General features: G+C 40.0%; 1 protein-coding gene across 8 annotated transcripts in view; it reads right to left on the reverse strand.

Annotated features, from left to right (window-relative positions):
• PRKACB (protein kinase cAMP-activated catalytic subunit beta) overlaps positions 1–19,516 on the reverse strand; it is an 83,595-nt gene that overhangs the window by 26,212 nt on the left and 37,867 nt on the right. For 2 of the 8 annotated variants that reach the window (XM_051796075.1, XM_051796077.1), the window contains exon 1: positions 9,614–9,763. The exons of 3 other annotated variants lie outside the window; for them this stretch is intronic. Coding sequence is in view for 3 of the 5 variants with exons in the window: in XM_051796067.1 (XP_051652027.1) it covers positions 7,850–8,030 (181 nt within the window). In the remaining 2 variants the exon portion in view is untranslated. Of the gene's footprint in view, positions 1–4,248; positions 4,676–7,849; positions 8,046–9,613; positions 9,767–19,516 lie in introns of those variants that run through there. 3 more of the 8 variants (XM_051796068.1, XM_051796067.1, XM_051796072.1) reach the window with 3 other exon arrangements.

The following is a 19,516-nucleotide window of genomic DNA, read 5'->3' on the forward strand; positions in this document are numbered from 1 at the left end:
AGCAGGAGAAGTTCATTTATACCCTTAAATAGCAGAGACTGACTTCCTGAATAAGGAAGCCTTATGTAAATAAACACATTTCACAATTCAACACATGAAGTGAATAACAAGTTTTTGTTTGCCTCAGGATTAAGGCAGGCAAAAAGTAGGTAAGAGTTTTTACAATCCGTTCTGACAGAGAATAGGTCGTTGGAAAGAAACTGGTTAAAGTCAGTACTTATTTGTCTAAAAAGGCAGACATAAAACTTGCACAGAATTGAACTGCAAAATGTGCAAAATAAATAAAGAAACCACATGAATCCTTAATGGGCTGGGGTATCTATCAACAAGAATGAATAAAGAAAAACACCAAAAACGTTATGCAAGTTACAGAGCTGCTGGTCAGAACCTCAATAATTAAAGCTTGTGAACTCTGGCCTGCAATAGCAGGCCCAGCAGCAACTCTTAGAGGAACAAACAACAAATATATAAACAATTTGAGATGTAAACTAAAACCCAAGAAAAATAAAAAAAATCTTCCTGGTAACAAAATATACGTAAGTAATGTAACGGGGACTAGAGTAAGTCACAGTTCAAGCTTACAACATATCAAATAACCTTTCCTTTGGAAGAAACGTCAATTATATTAAACAGTTTTTGCTCCTACCCCAAACCAAGCACCCCGAGGGACTGTTCACTGTGTGGATGCGTTTTAAGAACTACGTCAGTGCAGCAACTCCTGTTGCCTTTTTCAAATGTTTTGTACAAGAAGCAGAACAAAACATGAACTCAAGTTAGCACCCAAGAGCCCTAATTCACTGTCAGAGGCTAACAGGTAACACTGGGGAATTTTTGAAAAGAAGAAAGCATTTGTCCCATGAGACACATAAAGGAAGATGTATAGTTCTGGCACCTGGAAATTCCATAGCATCCTTCCATTTTCTATAGTCTTTTCAGCAGTGAACTGAATAATTCAGCAACTGAATAATCAGTTGCTACTTGTTGTCCCTTGCCCTTAAAAACATTGCCAGTGCACATAACTAAGATATTTACACTCCCTCCCTTCACCCTTCACTCCTTAAACGTTCCTATTCTCCAGAGTGCACCGAACTGGACAGTAATTCAGCAGTCTGTAGTGTGGCTTACACCCTCTCCACACACTGCTCCCTGTCTCACACACTCCCTTTGTCCTGGGAGTGCAAAGGGCTGGATCAGCCATTCCCCTACTGGCAGGATTGGAAAGCAGTAGCCCAATCCCATACTTGGTGATTCTCAGGAGTATTAAACCTATTCTTAGTGAAACAGAAGATTTAGCAGAGTAGTACCTTTCACCTCTGGAAGCCCGGGCTATTTAAGTTACTTGGCCTTCCAATTTTATCTGTTCAAGAATGTTCTGTTCAAAACAAAAACCCAAGTCCAAAGAAATAGAAAAACAGCTTTTTCTTTGAGTCTTTCTAGTAAAAAAAAAAAAAAATCTAATCAGCTTTTCTGGGGAAGGGGAAGAAAAAGAAATTAAAAAAGAAAACCAAATTAGCCAATTGTTCTTCCAACTGAAGAAAATCTATCACTTTTTCATTCAGGTTTCACTTGCATCTTGGCCATCTTTCACAAGGGAAGCATCTGATTTTATCTGCTGACAGGGTGTAATGTAACACTGCTGCAGTGAAGACAGCCACAGAAGTGCACTGAAAAGCACAAGTGGTTTAAATAGGGAAACGTTTACAGCAAAGACTTAATCTTGATGGAGCAGAAGATGATCACCTTGTCAAACCTGTCAAAATTAGACTAGTTTATAGATAATTCTGGCTGGGAACCGACACCTGGTAAAAGTTGCAGCTATTTATTTCTGTTTTTAATGGAATTGGGAGCCTAGATGTCAAGATGAATGAAATCTACAGATGCAAGTTGCAGAATAAACCCCTAGGGGAAATAAAAAAACCCCAACCCTAAAACAACCACCACCCTCGCAAAAAAAATACAGCCCCAGACAAACAAAAAACCAACACAAATGATGAGGTTACAAACAACTGTAGCCACTTTTTCACCTAGCTTGTAGGAAATATATTCCCTTATGACTCAGTCATAAGAGAATACCCAAACTAAAATCACCAAAATTCAAAATTTATAGAGCTGATTTCCACAAACTTTAATTCCCATGGAAGCTACAACCTAACTGTAAGAGAAACAAAGAAAAATGTGACAGAAAACCCAGCCTGGTAACTGGTGAAAAGAGAGACTTCCTGTCCCAAGGAGAGCCCTCTCCACCAGCAGAGACGGTGGCCAGCGACCCGGAGGAAGTGAGGGAGGCTGTGGGTTCTTCCTGCTCCCCACAGGGGCTGGGCAGGGCAGGTGCTGGCAGGGATGCAGTCAGGGAGGCTGTGGGTTCTTCCTGCTCCCCACAGGGGCTGAGCAGGGGCAGGTGCTGGCAGGGATGCAGTCAGGGAGGCTGTGGGTTCTTCCTGCTCCCCACAGGGGCTGGGCAGGGGCAGGTGCTGGCAGGGATGCAGTCAGGGAGGCTGTGGGTTCTTCCTGCTCCCCACAGGGGCTGGGCAGGGCAGGTGCTGGCAGGGATGCAGTCAGGGAGGCTGTGGGTTCCCTCCTGCTCCCCACAGAGCTGAGCAGGGGCAGGTGCTGGCAGGGATGCAGTCAGGGAGGCTGTGGGTTCTTCCTGCTCCCCACAGAGCTGAGCAGGGGCAGGTGCTGGCAGGGATGCAGTCAGGGAGGCTGTGGGTTCTTCCTGCTCCCCACAGAGCTGAGCAGGGGCAGGTGCTGGCAGGGATGCAGTCAGGGAGGCTGTGGGTTCTTCCTGCTCCCCACAGAGCTGAGCAGGGGCAGGTGCTGGCAGGGATGCAGTCAGGGAGGCTGTGGATTCCCTCCTGCTCCCCCCCCAGAGGCTGGGCAGGGCAGGTGCTGGCAGGGACAGGTGCTGGCAGGGACAGGTGCTGGCAGGGAGGCTGCAATGCCTCGTGTCCCTGAGGGGCAGTGCAGGCCAGCTGGGGACCTGCGTGGCCACACCAGCTCCCCAGCAGCATCCCCAGAGGCTGGGCCGGCACTTGCAGAGGCAGCGCCTTCAGCTTTACTAACCAGCCAGCAGTGATGCTGCACCACGGATTTCCGTGCTGGATGTACAAAGTACTGAAACACCGTCTGAATAACTGTACCTGCTTTGACATTTGTATTTTGTACTTTGCACAGCAAGGAAACGACAGCCACGCTTTCCATTCTGGGGAAGATGACCTCAACACATTTGTATGAGATAAGTATAGACAAGCTGATATTAGATAAGGCAGTGGGATAACTCCTCCCACTCTATGTCATGCCATGAACACAAGTGAAACCTTTGTAAAAATGGTCCTTTAAATTTGTAGAATGAAGCAAAACCACACAGACAAACCCCATACACATGATTAACTGTTCTTTCTTTTCAAGAAATCCCTGCCTCGAGTCATTTTCTAAAGCTCCAGACTATCTGTCTGAAACACAAAGGCATCAATTTGAAAACTAGCATATTTGGGCTTTTTGCAAACAATTTTCAAAGGATATCTTTTTCCAAGGAAACAAACATACAGTGTTCATATATTTAAAACCAACTTTCAATAATATTCCAAGCAAGAATATAGTACTTCATAATTCCATTATATTCAAAGTACCTTATAATAAGTAGTCACAGTGGTTTTGGAAAGTAAATACCTGCCTGATAAGTTTACTAGATCTATTATAGCATCTCATTTCAAATGAGACTGCCCTCCCCTATCTCCATGAATGACCTCAACTATTCTGCTATCCCAGTATTTAAAAGACTAAAAATCATAGAAGAATAAGCTGGTTCAGATGAAAAACAACAAATACCTGTCTAGAATTTTTAGGTAATAATTACAATTATTTCAGAAGGCCTCTCTGATTTGTATTAATTAACATTAAATAATTTATTATGAGTGGCACAGAAAATTAAGCGAACCGACATGTATATATTCAATTAAAAATTTTTCAAATCAGATTCTGTGCCTTAATGATTTGTAAGTTATTTCTAAAAGAAAGCTTTAAAATAAAGCACTAAATACCAGTTATCCAAAGCAAACAGTTTAATAATAAACTGCAAACCTTTAAGGCTAGTAATTTTAAATAGAAACCCACAGTGAGTCGATTACAAAAACAAAGAAATCAGCAGTCGATGTAGCTATGCAGACAAGAAAGGGAAACCTGGTAGATTTTCCCTGCTTATGAAGACAGAACAAAAAAACAGTGTCAAAGGGAATAAAAAAGACTTACCATTCATGCTGAAAAGCTAGTTGTCAGAAACATATTGCTCCTAATATTAATCCAACAGCTGATGAAGTATGTTAGTCTCTCAGATCAGTGCTTCAATCTCTAAACACACTTATACACTAACTAGAGAGAGCACAGAGAATCCAGAGAGCTGCTCTTCCTTATGAGCTCCTTGTGATGCAAAAAACTACGAAGCACAAGATACCAGCAGAATATCAAAATCAATATTCAGGACAGGGGTATTTGGGTTTGCTCATGAACTACTACTGTTCTGACCAATGCTACCTATTCATGTCTAAAGCAACTCAAAATGGCAGGGGAAAAAAGCATGCAAACACCAGGAGGGTTTAAGATGTTCTCAATTATATCAAGCACTGGTTGTTTCCATGGCAACCTTAGACCAGAATTATCTGTTGACTTGTACCCAACTAGTAGTTATTCTAAAGCTTTAAGCAATTCATACAGTGTGCTCTGTACATTATTTCATATTTCACATGCATTTTTCTCTCTCACACACACTCATATAATATATAGTAATTATTCAGCTAAATCTCTATACATCATTCCACAGTATTTGAAAGTATACTGGTATTATTCTGAATCAGAGACCAAATAATATTCCTTTGACTGTTCATCACCCATCCATTTTCAATTTAGAGACTATGAAGATGACAGATGGACTAGTGTTGCCTCTCCTGACCATTTCAGTTATCCAAGTTGTTAATGTGTTCTCTTATGCAGATTTGGAAAATACTCGTACCAGTTCAAGAATAAAAGATTCATGCTGATCTTACTGGCTCTATGTTCAAAACCAAGCAGCCTCATTTTCCTTTGCTTTCCCACTTCAATCATTCAAAGAGCAACAAGCAACTAATAAAACGAAACAAAAATCAAAATGCAGGTTCCATATAGCTGCAAGTGGTCACAGTCAAGACATCTACAGGAAGACTGAAAAGCATCGTTCTGATGGCTCCCATCTGTCCCTGTCACCCTGGGGCTGTGCAGCACCACTGACCTGGTTCCCAGGCCCGGCTCCACAATCACACGTGTGCTCAGGCAGCTCTTGCAAACAGATTCCAAGGCCCGTGGTGCCCTGAGTCAGCTCTGCCCTTCTGGACTTTGAGGAATTTACAGAACACACTCATTTCGGGCATTGATCAAGAATCCAAGGCACACTGGAGAAACCACATGCTTTATATATCAAAATAACAGAGCAATGATGGCAAATTTCAAAATCAACCACTGAAAAACCCCTAAGGCCATAGACCACAAGGCAATTTATTTAAACCCACAACACCAGGCGACTGACAACACAAAGTCCACCCAACAAGCACAGCTCCTTCCCCTGCAGCAAACCCAGAGCTTCAGCAGGAACTGCTTGTGAAAGAATAGACACAGACCTGTTACTGTATTTCATTACAGCAGATGGTATCAGTATATTAACTTCCTGTTCAAATGGATTCCACCTCAAGCCTAAAATAACAAAAATTTTGAGAAGTTATTTTCCAAACTTTTTTCAGGAATTAAGAGTGCTTTTGCCTTGAACTTCTGAGAGTAATTCACGCTGTCTGCCATGTAGGTTCATCTAAAACCTTATATCTCTAAGTTGCAGTGATACGGACAAAATAGTTGAGAATATTCAAATATCCTTATAAGACAAACACCAGCATGTTTCTAAAACACTGCTTATTCATTAAACTTTTTGTGAAATTAATCTACAACCTGAATTCAGTGACACTAAGCAATTCTATGACATTGAACTCTTGGGTATTAAAAAAACCACAAACAAACAAAACAACCTCCAAACAAACGAACAAAAACCTAAACCAAAACAAACAAAAGAACCCCAACACCTTGTTTCTCTTTTATGTTTCACAAAGAATTTTCACAGAAGATGTATTTTTCTGAAGATCTAATTAGGAGTCAGGAGTAGAGAGAAATACTCCCTTCCCTGTACTCCTTATTTTCTCTATCACTCCAGCTAAATGTGGACTTAGTTCATGGGTACCTACAGTAATTTAAATTATTATTTTTTTTAAATAATCTAGAAATTGAAAGTAAAGTTTCAGGATAAAGATTCAGAATTTCACCTCAAAACCAAAGCTGCATAGACACCCACTATTCAGCTACCAGCTCAGCAACTTCAGCTCAGAACACTGCATGCAACCACTCTGCTTAATTATGACTTAAAATAGCATTCACAGAACAGCCATTTTCACCACGTTTATCAAGAGACACGACAGTCCATTTCCTCATCAAACATGTCACATGAGGAAGCCTGCCTTAAATAGAGGGGAAAAAAGTACAGACTTGTACACAAACAGGTCACAATTTGTAAGTGTCAGTAGGTCAATACCATTTTTTTTCTTCATGTTATATAAACAGAAATGCTTCAGTGTTATTTTTTCAAATAGCTATTTACATAAAAAAGAGCTTCTACATAAACACAAGTATGTGTCTATTTTTACCAAGCTGAAAGTATTTTGGAGAAGTGGAAGCTCAGAATTTATGCACTTTCATCATTTATCTTCCCAACAAAACGAGTCAATTCTTTCCTATCTCATTTGGGAGACCTAGATTCAATCTATTTTAGGTCAATGCATTAACACCTTTTTGTTTCCCTGTTTACTGCTTATCCTCTGAGAACAGATTCACTCCCTACTCATATAACATTTTAAGTTGCAAGCAAGATGTATAAACACTGGTTTTCTTCATGGTAACACTGTGATGTTAAGCATTTCCAACACAGCCTATCTTCAACTGAAATAATTGTGCTATCTCAAACCCATCAATGAATCTGAAATTTGGAACAAAATTATCATAAATTACCATATTGTAACATTTTAAAATGAGTATTTAACCAGACACAAGAATTGCTCTGCAAAATACTGCATGGCTTTAAAATTAAAAATTAAAAAAAAAAAAGAAAATCAAACATCAATTTGTTTAGATTGAGATTTTTTTGAAATCTCTCTTATTAGCCAAAATACAACCATGAAAACTTTTTAACCATACAAATACTGTAAACTGTTTGCTAATTAAGAAATTAACGCTAATGATAACCAGCATCCCTACACTAAGTTAATATGTAATAGTTAAAATCAAACAGAATGTTATATTGCTTACACTATATAAAGCATTTCTAATGTATATATCCCTTAAAATAGAACCATGAATGATGAAAACCCCTATAATTAGAAGTTTAATCTGTGCAGCAACATCTACCCATTTGAAAGTTTAAACATTTAAACAGTCTTTAGTTAAGAGTTTTCTATTTCTGCTAAACTCGCTGATTTCATTTGAAAATAAAGGAAGTACTTAAGAAGTAAGAACTGGGGCAAGGGCTTGCCAAAACAAGTCAACTGTGCTTTGAAAGAAAAGAAGGAATAGGGGATAAATTCTCCTGCCAGCCAGCAGTTCATGAAGCAGCCCCATGTCCCCTGCCTGACGCAATGTGCTGTCCTTCACACCGATACCTTCAGGTGAGGAGCTGGAAATGTATCACCCGTCGGTGTTCAGCCTTGATCACAAACACACAAGTGCTTCCCTTAGGAGGCAAACTGAACTGCAAACATCTCTCGAGCGAACCAAGCCCACTACTTACTCTCTGCATCCCACCGGGCAGTGAATTCAGAGCACCGTGGGCTCTCCCTGTCCTGAGTGCCTTTCTGCTCCTGTGCACCATGCTTGGAGTGCCTATGGAAGAGGCGATTAGCAAAACCCTCCAGTCTCTGCAGCGCGGTGCCCGTGCACTGGTGACACGGCCCCTCCCTGGGCGCTGCCATCCGCACTCCCAGGGCTGGCCCAGAGGCGCAGAGAACCTGGCCGGGGAGCGGGACAGCCCGGCCCCACAGAGCTGAGCACGGGGCAGCTTCCTGGCCCAGAGAACCTGGCCGGGGAGCGGGACAGCCCGGCCCCACAGAGCTGAGCACGGGGCAGCTTCCTGGCCCAGAGAACCCGGCCGGGGAGCGGGACAGCCCGGCCCCACAGAGCTGAGCACGGGGCAGCTTCCTGCCGGCAGCGGGGCCACCACTGCTCTGCTCCGCTTCCTGCGGAGAGAAGCTCTCAGGGACTGCCTTATACTCCCAAAGGTCTCTTCTCATGGAAACTGAAAAGTGGTTTGTTTCTTAAAAAACAAACAAAACAGCACTCATTCCTCTAGCCTACGTTCTCGTAGCTTTTGAACGCGTTACATTTTATATTTAAATATAAATAAATTTTATGTTAGAATACTATAAACATCTTGTTCAGAAGTAAAGATCAGAAGGCAGGTATATATTTTTTTAATTTACCACAACCACGTGTGAAAAAAAACAAAAGTGACTTATTCTGCAGTTCCTCCCTTGTTATTGAGAAATCATCATAGCAAACAAAACCAGCTAGAATCTAATCATTAGTAATCTCATGCTTTCAGCTAATCAACTTTCTAAGCAAGGAAGTTACTTGCAACCACAACTGAATAAGCTTATTTTAATATGGGGCGGAAAAAAGGTATTATTTTCCTCCTTTGAGGAAAACCAGTCTGAAGAAGTTGAATTCTATTGTACATATAAACAAAACTGCATTATACTTTTTCAGACTGGGTTCTGCTTTCTCTAAGAATGAACCAAATGCATTTAACTTTTTGGAGAATACAATTTAATTCTTTCACAAGAAAGAGTATTTTCAATACATCGGTATTTTCATACTTTCAGTATTTTAAATATTTTTGAGTACTTTCAACTGTGGAGTAAGTCTAGAAAGCATATTTTTTAACAGCACAAAACATAAGGAAAATAAAGTGATAGCTGTATTTAACATTACATTAGTTTGCAAATGATGTGATTTTGCATGCCTACAATGGGTAATACTAAATATTAATTTTTGTGAAAATGAAAATAAATACATTAGACCGGTTTTCCAGTATATCCTTCGCACATCTATGATGTGGCTTCTTAAAAATTTAGGCTATTCTTAAGAAAGATTGAAATAACTTTTCCACAATCTGTCTCCTGCCTTACAGTCAACACGTGTTAAAGACATACCTCTCATTTTTCACCACCATACTTCTCACTGCATAGTTTTCAAATGTCAGCAGATACCCACCCTTGGACATTACATAACCATTTCATAACAGCCCTGTGCCTCAGAAAAAACCTCCTGATGACAAACTGCCCACGACCATGATCAAACAATCCAAATGCCGACAGACAGACTGCACGGATCTGGTCGTCCTTCCTAGCAGGCACCGCGACACTCGTGGGGGGCCTTGGCCACACCACAGATTACTTTTCTAGACTCTTTGCTTTTAGGCTCCACACACTCTGGAAATGTAAATTCTTTCTCCAGCACCTGTTCAAAATTTGGAACCAACTGTCTAAATGCTTACATTTTACACAGTCATTTGTAAATCCAGGTGAGCACCAGATATCTTGGAGGTGACCAGGCTGCTTTCCTGTCAGGGCCTGGTGCCTCAACCCTCCCTGGAAGCCACCTCATTACATGTGCCACCTTATGCCTTCCAGCTGTTCACCTGCTCTGTTCCAAGATCAATTATGACATCCATAACATCCCATCGGTTCAAGGCTTTGCTGCCATAAACAAGAGCTAGTGAAGACCAGGAGGATGTGCTTGCCTTACCAGGGGTCACAAACAGGCAGAGGGGATATATTATATGCTTTATGTTACCACTTTACGACAGAGTAATGTTACGCACCTTCCATACAGCAACATAAAAAGTGCTTACACAACATCAAGATACTTATTTCCCTGCCTGGTGAACTTTGCAGGACTGAAGAGCCCCTCTGGAATTATACAGACATGCTCTCCCTGTAGCTCACTGCAAATCTTTGGGCATTCAGGAAACCCTTCCAAGAGACTTAACATTCTTCCTATATTTGTCTGTTTTCTCCAGTAAACGAAGCCCCCTGGTATGATGGTGTGCTCGTCTTGTCCCTCTCCTCTCCCATGGTACTGAGCCTTTACACTACTGTCATCCTTTGCACAGTTCTTCAACTAAAACATTTTGTTTCCCTGATCTAAGAGAGCAATTTACAAAATTCACATTGCTTCACATGACATAAGTTAGGGGCTGCCAGCCATCTAGAGTCCATAGAGGGATGTGGAAACCGCCACAGGGCAAATGTGCCCAGCAAAATTCAGAGCTCTGAAATGCACCCAAATGACTAACCTGGACACTTGAATGAGGTGTCAAAAATTGGAATCAGAAATACCCGTCCTGTGAGATTACAGAAGTGCACTGGTTTAAGTGAAAACAGGTTACCAAAAAGGAATTGTTAGAAGAGTTCCTAAAAGAAAGCATGAATTTGCCAGAATTTTACAAACCGCTGCCAGCGAACACAGTTACAGAAATTCTGCACATGTAAAACCTGAAAAGAAAGTGCTGGTTATATTCGTACAGGTAGTGATACACTTTCCTAATCTAGGCAATTGCTCAATGACAATACAAAATACTAACACACTGATTTTATGGGAAACCCACATCCCACATGGTCTTCAACATCTTCAAATGAAGTCCATGATTTTTAAAGGTGGAACTTCCTATTTCCTTTTACTTAATCTTTCATCTTATTGACACTCCAGTGTTCCAATTAATTTATCCACAGTAAGTATTTTATATGCTATATATGAAGAACAGAGCCCAAAATAGAATCTAAATTTCTGTTCTACGAGAGATAGCAAAGTTCCAACTCTTGCAGCCAAAGTTAACGCTGAAATGTTAAGAATTTCCTTTCAGCAGAAATTTTATTTTTGCTAAATTCTAGCCACAGAGTCTTCACATTATTTTAAAACATATTAAAAACTCCAAGCAGTGGGTAAGAGATTCAACCATGAATCTGAACGTTGCATGCTCAAGGTCTGGTATTTTGATAAATATTATTTCAGTAAAAACTTTTAAGCTGCTCTCCCACAGTTTAATAAAAAGCAACATAATGATGACAGCCATAGACAAGGGCTAACATAGTGGTCCTCTAAGCTGATAAAGGTAACCAAGCCATTTATACTTTTCCTGATGGCCAACCCATAACCTTGTGCACATCTGCCAGGGTCTGCTGCCCTGTAACAGGTAACGAAGAGCACTATAACCCAGGCACAGACCTCCCAGCTCCTTGCTGAAAAACAGTCAGGAATCATGGAGCTACGTGGACAATTTATTTTTCATCATCTCAGCTAAAACATCATTTCTCAATGACTAAGAAGCAATTCTGCCCTACCAGTCAAGCCTTAAAAGCGAAGGATTAAGAAAGCGAGCCCCCTCCTCTCCTCCCAGGACCCCACTGTTGAGTAACAGCATGTCAATGTACGGTGACACTTCCCTGGGAGAACACGGAACGTGGCCCTAAAGGATAACGTGGGCACTTCTCTATACTCAAGCAAACCAGGACTGTGCAAACAACGACATTCTCTAGTGTTTAACAAAGGTCAATACCTTGAATACCTTGAGTATCTTGCAGTCAAGAACAGGAGTTTTAAGACAATTAACCGTATTCCTTGACAGAACCGTGAAAAATGGATTTATGATGCTAACAAATTTCAGATCGCCTACAGCTAACCAAAATTCAGGTTTTAATTCCAAATCTTGAAACTTAGTATCTTCCTGGTTTCTTGTTTTATTTCTCTAAATAAAAATATTCTATCTTCTTATTTTAAATATTAAACATAATATTAAATTAAATATTTCTTAATTTCACAGGAGGTCTTTATCTGCATTAAAAAAAGACATCTTGTGACATTTTATGCATATTTCTTTGTAATCTGTGGAAAAAATAACTTAAAGAAACCTTATAAATGAATAATGAAGAACTTTTTTTTTCTAGAGGTTAGAGAAAGTTTATTTATTTGCTTTAAAAATTGATGGCTGGATGAAACACCTTTTCCTTTATGTATCAGTTATTTCAAGAATGAAAGATGAAAATACAACTTAAATATTTATTATTTATTACAAAAGGACTGAGCAATTACTTGATACAAAGTGTTAGGGAGGGATCCTCCATTTTTAAGAGCTTGGGAATCTTGCTGAATTTTCCAGGTATCTTACTGATCAATAAAGAAGGTATTTTTAAGTCAAAAGATGCAGCCAACACATTTCATAAAAAGAAAACAATTTACCTGTCTAATTTTGAATTAGAAAATACAAAAGTTTATAAGCATTTAATGACTCAAATTTGTTACCTGACATATACTAAAGAACCTAGACTGTCTTTGCTATAAGCCTGAGGCAATACGTGTGGTATTTTTCTAGTTGTTATATAAACCTTGAGAGAAAAGGATGTAAAACAAAGTATACAGATAGCCATTTTGTAACTTAACCCCCCCAAACATTTTCACCAGAAATTATGTAATGGAACAAAATCCATTTTGAATCCTGCCAGGCATGCATATTTCAGAAGGAATTATGGGTAGAAGCAGAGGCAGAAAAAGGCTCTTGAAAAAGCAGATGTGTTTTCACTATACATCCAGCACTATGCCACGAGGTTGCACTTCTCCTTGAACACACGGAAGGAGGAGCAGTGTTTGCTCACAGCTTACAGATTCGATGGCTCTCCATTTTGAAACAGAGACTTTTCAAAATAAACACCACCAGTAACTTCATTGTTGACTGAAACCCAAGAAAGTAAACCCATGCGCTCTTGGTGTACCTTTACGCCTCCATTTTTGACTAACAAGGTTAACCCTTCCTCGAGAGTCCCTGCGAGAGCTGCGCCGAGGCTGGGGCTGCAGCACTGCTATAAATAGGACTGCCAGGAAGAAGGTGTTGCTATGGAAACGCTGGTCATATTTCTATTTTGACTCAGTAGGCCTCTGCTGGCATCTGCTGTACACCAGTCTAACTGCAGCACACATCTAATGCCTTCAGATCTCCTCAGGAAACATACATTTAGGCTTGCATGGTCCAACAGCATCATTTACTTGTTAACCAGGATGATACAAAATGAATAAAAAAATAAGTAAGAACCTGGTGGGAAAAAAAGAAAAACGTCAAATTTGGCATCTGATTTTTCATATGCAAGCTAAGAGTTCTCACTCTTCCCATCAGTTTTCTTGTCAAAATTTGACAAATTCATCATCTAAGATGATGCGATTTTCAATGTGCACATACCATGGCAGCAGATCAAGGTTCCTCACTTCTACCAATGTATTACCTGGCCTTTTTGAAATCAAATACCTTGTGGTCATAGTCCCAAATCTAGTGCACACAAGAAGGGGACAGAGGTCTCATTATAAAAGCCAAATCCTCCACAAAACTGTCCAATTTGTCAAGGAGAACTGGATTTCTCTCCTAGCACATCACCTTCTCTGTGCTTTTCACACAGCTTCCACCAAGGTGCTGTGCTCACTGGTGATTGCCATATGGCAGTTCAGACCTCAAGATCGATGTTTTCAGAATGAGAATACAAATTATACAGCTGCTCCATAATAAAGCAAAGGTTAGCCAAGAACCATTTTTGAAACAGCTGCTTTCCCATAAGTACAAGAAATCTGAAAGTACGTGCAAAATTTGCTTGGTCCATGCCTTTTCGAAATCACAAGCTACTCAAATAACCCTCCATAGTTACTTTCTAGCACAATTTCAGGCAGTCTGACACACAATCAGAAGTTTTGCACAAAGCTTGCTACTTTTCAGCAAAAGAGAAAATAAGTGGATTTTGTCTCTCTGAAAAACCTAACAGCAGACAAAGGTTTTGGTCCACTTAATTTACATCAAACTAATTACTAATGTCGATTAGTAATGAGCATTAATAGGTTATTGATCCAAAAAGAGTAAGATAAAATGCCTGAATTAGAAGAACCACATGGACATTTTGGTCAGCGTCTGACTGGGCTCAAGGAGAAGTCACCCCCAGTTCTGGCTGCTCTCCCAGAACAAGGATGTTGAAGACCCGGCTCACACAGAAACCACAAAGGCCCCTGCAGGCGAGCAGCTGCTGTGCAGAGGATCTTGGCTACCAGAAGCCTTGGATAGAGGAGCTCTGCTTCTCCTACAGTCTGCAGGTTTGGTCTGTTCTTCCTTGGTTTAGTCACTTAGCACTACAAGGAACTGCCCCATACGAGGCACGCTTGGGTTTGAAAACCCCAGAGTCAGAGTGCCTCACATAACTAATTATTACTAACTCTGAGAGATCTAGAGTCACATTTAGAGGTAATTTTTGATATGAGAAACTGAGAGGAAGAGAAGAGACAGCAGTAAAATGTTCACCTAAACTAAAATCTTGTAGGCAAAAATTATTCACTATATTAGCAGCTACACTCTACTATCGGATCTGTACCGTAGAGTAAAAGACCAGAATACTAAATATTAGAGTAACTGGAGCCATTTTAATACCTCTTTCAGGAAGCCTATCTGCATTTTAAATGACCAGCACATTTCCTACAGAAAAAAATGAACAAAACCAACTGACTCCACCTCGAGCTAAATATTTTAAATTCATACCTTTGTTTTCCTCCAAAACACTTAGGTTCAATTAAAAAAATATCCAAATAAGAAAGAAAGCAAACCCAAAGTAACTCCATTGGAAGGGATAGTGCTTTTTCATGGAATGGAAGAGTATACAGAGTGCAAACTAGAATACAGTAGTGGCTTCCATAAAGTATGGTGTGAAGTACCAAACATTGGCCATGTGCTGTGGAGATGATCTCACCACTGTACAGACCCTGTATTCCAGTGCCTCCCCCATAGACTACAGGTTACCCTGGAGAGCATCCTGCTCCCCCACTCCTACCACCCAGCTCAGCTTCAGAGATTCCCCAAACCAGTGGGATGACTAAAGCAGCTGGAGTGGAAAATGGCATTAAATCCCTGCCAGCAGAGAGCCTGCTGCTGGCCACAGGACAGGGGCTGCCCAGCGTGTGAGAGGGCATTTCGAGGGTCACTCTGCTCCTCACGCACGCTGGGCCAAGCAAGCAGAGTCTGTTACAGGAACTTGCATGAGTGCAGAGGCATCTGAAGTAAAGCTCAGACAACAGCATTTCTCTATATACTGAAGTTAATTACACCACATTTACAAAATTTATGTTAGCCTGCACTTAAATGAAATAACAAATGCCATCTGCTGGTTTAAGACCAAACAAAGTGTGAGGTACAGAAACTGCAATACTGAACAATAAATTTTAAAAGTACTCAGTCATTCACGTGTCATATGTTGGATAAACACAACTACATATATCAGATTTTTTAGAGGGGAAATAATTCACACACCAACATCCTAATTACTGGCTATTTTTCTTAGTGAGGCAGCAGCAAAGTGCACAGATCTTACTTTTTTCCCCCATCTGTGATGTGTTTTAATTTATAAATTATATCCACTTTGTTTCACTTAAGGTGAACTTATTCACTAGCAGTCTGAATATATTCTTAAATTGTATTTATATTTGCATATAACAGAAATAATTTACCAAGTTAAAAGAAAAAAAGAAACATTTCCCTTTTGCTATTTATGAAATGTGTTTTCCAGCTATCAGTAAGCAACAGGCATTTACTTCTCGGTCCACAGTATCCTTTGGCATTTCCCAAGTGTTACTTTACAATAAAGGCCAAACAACTAAAGCTTGGACAGGTAGAATGGTCAGATCTACCTTACACTCTTACACTTGCTAAGAATGAGAGAAACACATGACTACAAATATATTTAATTTATTTTTATATTTGTTTAAAAACACAGGAAAGCAGAAAGCACTTTCCAGGACAGAAATCCTACAAGAAGAAATGCACAGTGTTTCCTCTCTTCTTTTTTATGCATAAAATACCCCACTACTTGTAATTCTCTGAACAAAGTCAAACAATTCCCATGGCATGTCAGCTCTGCATGCACTATGAATGTCAGCAAAGATATAATGCCTTAATACTGTATCCTCAAGCAGCCTCAACCTTTCAATTGTATTTTCACTTTCAAAGCAAGACGATCAAAGATTTTTTTTAATAAGATCAAAAGAAACTAGTGATTCCTTCACCAGCTTACACAGAATAAGTTACAAGCTGTGCTGAACATAAAATTTTTGCTTATTTTTAGTGCAAAAATCAGTGCTTGATAATACACGACATCTTTATTCCGAGAAGTCTGACAATTCTACGCTTTGCTTAAAACCCAAATATTTTCTTTCTAGTAAGCAGGTTTTCATTATGCTGACTAGCTGTGACAGAGCTCACTTGATTAGATTTCACAAAAAATAAACTTTTCCACCATTCAACAATATTTAAACTAAGAAACAATTTTAAATCAAATGTAATGTAAACTTTTAACTGACAGGTTAAATCACAGTAAATCTTCAAGTTAGTTTTTAATTAGATACAAGAACATCCATTAGTTGTAATTGTATTTACCTTTAATTTTCTCTGAAGAGAAATAGGAGCAAAGAATAATTAAACATGCTTTCTGAAAATCACTGCATTTCATACTGCAAATTGCTACTAAAAGTAGCTTCTCACAGTAGTCACCTCAAAGCACTGACAGTCAAGCCCATCCCCTCCTGCCCAAGAATCCCATGGGAGTTTTCCCTGCCACTGTGCAGGCCAGCACACACTTCCCCTGCAGACTGTGCACACCTCCCCTGCACACTGAGCACATCTGCACTGTGCCCACCTGCACTGTGCCCACCTGCACTGTGCCCACCTGCACTGTGCCCACCTGCACTGCACACTGCAACCCCTGGAGAACAGAGCACTGCCCAGCCAGCCCTCCCCACTGGGGCAGCTCCTGCCAAGAGCTGCCAATGCTACCCTTAATCTTGTAGCAGTCACATCATAGCATAGGCCATCCTAACCATGATTACTCCAAAATAAAGGAAAAGTTTTGAAGTCTATCTCATGATAGCATCTTGCAGGCCCTTCTAATTTCTGGGAAGTAAAAACCCCTCTAATTCAGCAGAGCTGGAAGACATGTTATTTCTTGAGTTTGTTATCTTCGTTTACTTGAACCATTTTGAGAAAAACACTTAAAAGTTTGTAACTAGGCAGAGGCTTCATTTCTTCCTCCTGGAAGAACAACCATGTTTCCCTTTGAGCCAGTCTCAGATGCTCATAATTCTTCCTAACAAGCTCAATACAGAGTTGTTATTTCTGGGAGTCACATGGCATGTGGGAAGGTTCTGGTTTTCTTCCAATTCCTCTCATGTTAAACTCTATCCAAGAAAACTGCCAAAATGAGGTACCAGCTGCAATACATTGGGCAATTTTTTCTAAACTTATTTCCACTATAAGATCCACCTCCCTCCACTCTTGGGGGGGTGGGTGGAAGGAAACACATGGCATCCCATTTAAGCAAAATATCAAAATAATGAACTCAGTAATTGCAATAACTGAGCCCTGTCCTCATCTTTCCTATATGATAAAAAAAAGCCCAACATCTAAATTACACAGAAATAAAAGCCTAAATGAATACTTATCTGAAGTGGAAATGACTGCTTATGTATTACTAGGTAACCTACTTTGACATTCCCATTCCTCTGCCTCCGTGAAGTCGATACTTTCAGAAGTAAATATCAACTGATTTGTCAGCCAAATAAGGCAAATGTAGCATTACTGTAATTTTTGAAAACACTGCTGATACCCAATTTTTCTGAAAAGTTGTGCAAGGCTAACAAAGCTAATATTGTCTAATGCAACTCTGCCCAGTTCCTGGAGGTTTGTTGGGCATTCAGGATGCCAAACATGGCCAAGTTCTGAAGATGAATGGCTTTTGGGAGTCCATGTTGAATGTGATTCTAAGTTCTACTCAGTCTGAAATCTACACTTGCATTACCTTTTCAGGCACACCTTAAATCTATGCAACCCCTACTATTTTCACCAAAGTAAAATACTGTTTAGGCACACTGAATACAGTTTCTCACAGAACTTTTCAGAGGGTAGAATGAATAGATAGATCCTGGAAAACAACTCAAAATATTACTTTTGAGTCCTTAATGATCCAATTTAGAACCTATCAAGGTGCCAAAGACATCCTAGGGCTAAAATGCATATATGGAAAGATGGGTAGGAAGAGAAAAGAGGATATAGGCAGAAGGTGACCATGAAGGATATTATTTAAACTAACTCAAATTTTGCTGCTCTTTCCTTTGCAAAAACAAAAGCAGTACTAGATTTTATAACCTTTGCTCACCTTCTGTCCTTTTTGAAGATTCATTTGTGACAATTACTGGATTAACTACATCTCTGTACACTTATTATCTTCAGGTATATGTTCATTAAGACCTGTGCCCATGAGGTAATGAAGAGCAGATTAAACCCAGCAGTAATCCACACTCCATCAGTGCTGCAGCCTCAGCAGCTCTGCGTTAGTCCCCCAGCAGCAGCAGTGTCTGTGCAGCACCAGCCCCCTGGAGAACAGGGTTCTGCACCCAGGGAAAACACGCCAGACAGATGGCAGGCTCCAAAGGTATCTTAGCTCCCTGCTTTTTGTAGGATAACTCTAGGACTCTAGGACATAACCATGAACTCTAGGAACAGAGCAGCAGATTCTCATAACTGAAAAGCTACACCACGAGTTCCAATTCAAGAACAGTCTTTATCAAAAGCACCTCATTAATGCTCATCACCACCCTCCACCAAGACTGGAGCATTTAAAACTGTATATAGCTCCTCAATCTACTATTTCATAGAATTAACAACAAAGACTTGGCAAATTGCCCAAAAGCAAACACAGGATCCCAAATTACTTTACACCTCTTACACTTCCTTCATATGCATTCACTTGGATGTAGCTTATTGAGCTCCTTCCTAACACTCTACACAGCCTACACAGAAAAGTTTCTTTTACTCCTGAATTACAACTCCAGCTAGAAGATCAAAGCTTTATGCACTGCTGGAAAACTTGCAGCCTCATAGCCATTCATGTTGAAACACAACTTTCTAAGGAAAGTGGGTACGTATATACTCACTCTAAGAAAAGGAAAAGAAAGGCTGATATCCTGGGTACAAATTTGTTCTTAAAGCAACCACCTCAAGGAACACAAATAAGAAAAGAATACTTTCAGTAGAACTCCAAACAAAACCATAACTAACAACCCTGATAATAAAATGCTGGCAAGTCACCTACAATAGATTTGAAAATAGCAGGGCAACAAACTTAGCATGAACTTTTAACTCTTCTCCTTTTCTACAAAGACAAATTCTTTTCTATACTATTAAAAAAATGCAATTCATGCCTCGTGGTAAATATTTTAATTCCAAACATCATATATGAACATCATTATACAAATATACATTAGGTAGTGTTTTTGAAAAGCAGAATCTCTCTCCTCCTTCCACTCCTTTGGTCAGTTTTTACTGAAATTCTTT

Source organism: Manacus candei, unplaced genomic scaffold, assembly GCF_025592945.1.
Source record: "Manacus candei isolate 608988 ecotype Guabito, Panama unplaced genomic scaffold, ASM2559294v1 h1tg000044l, whole genome shotgun sequence".
NCBI lineage: Eukaryota > Metazoa > Chordata > Aves > Passeriformes > Pipridae > Manacus > Manacus candei.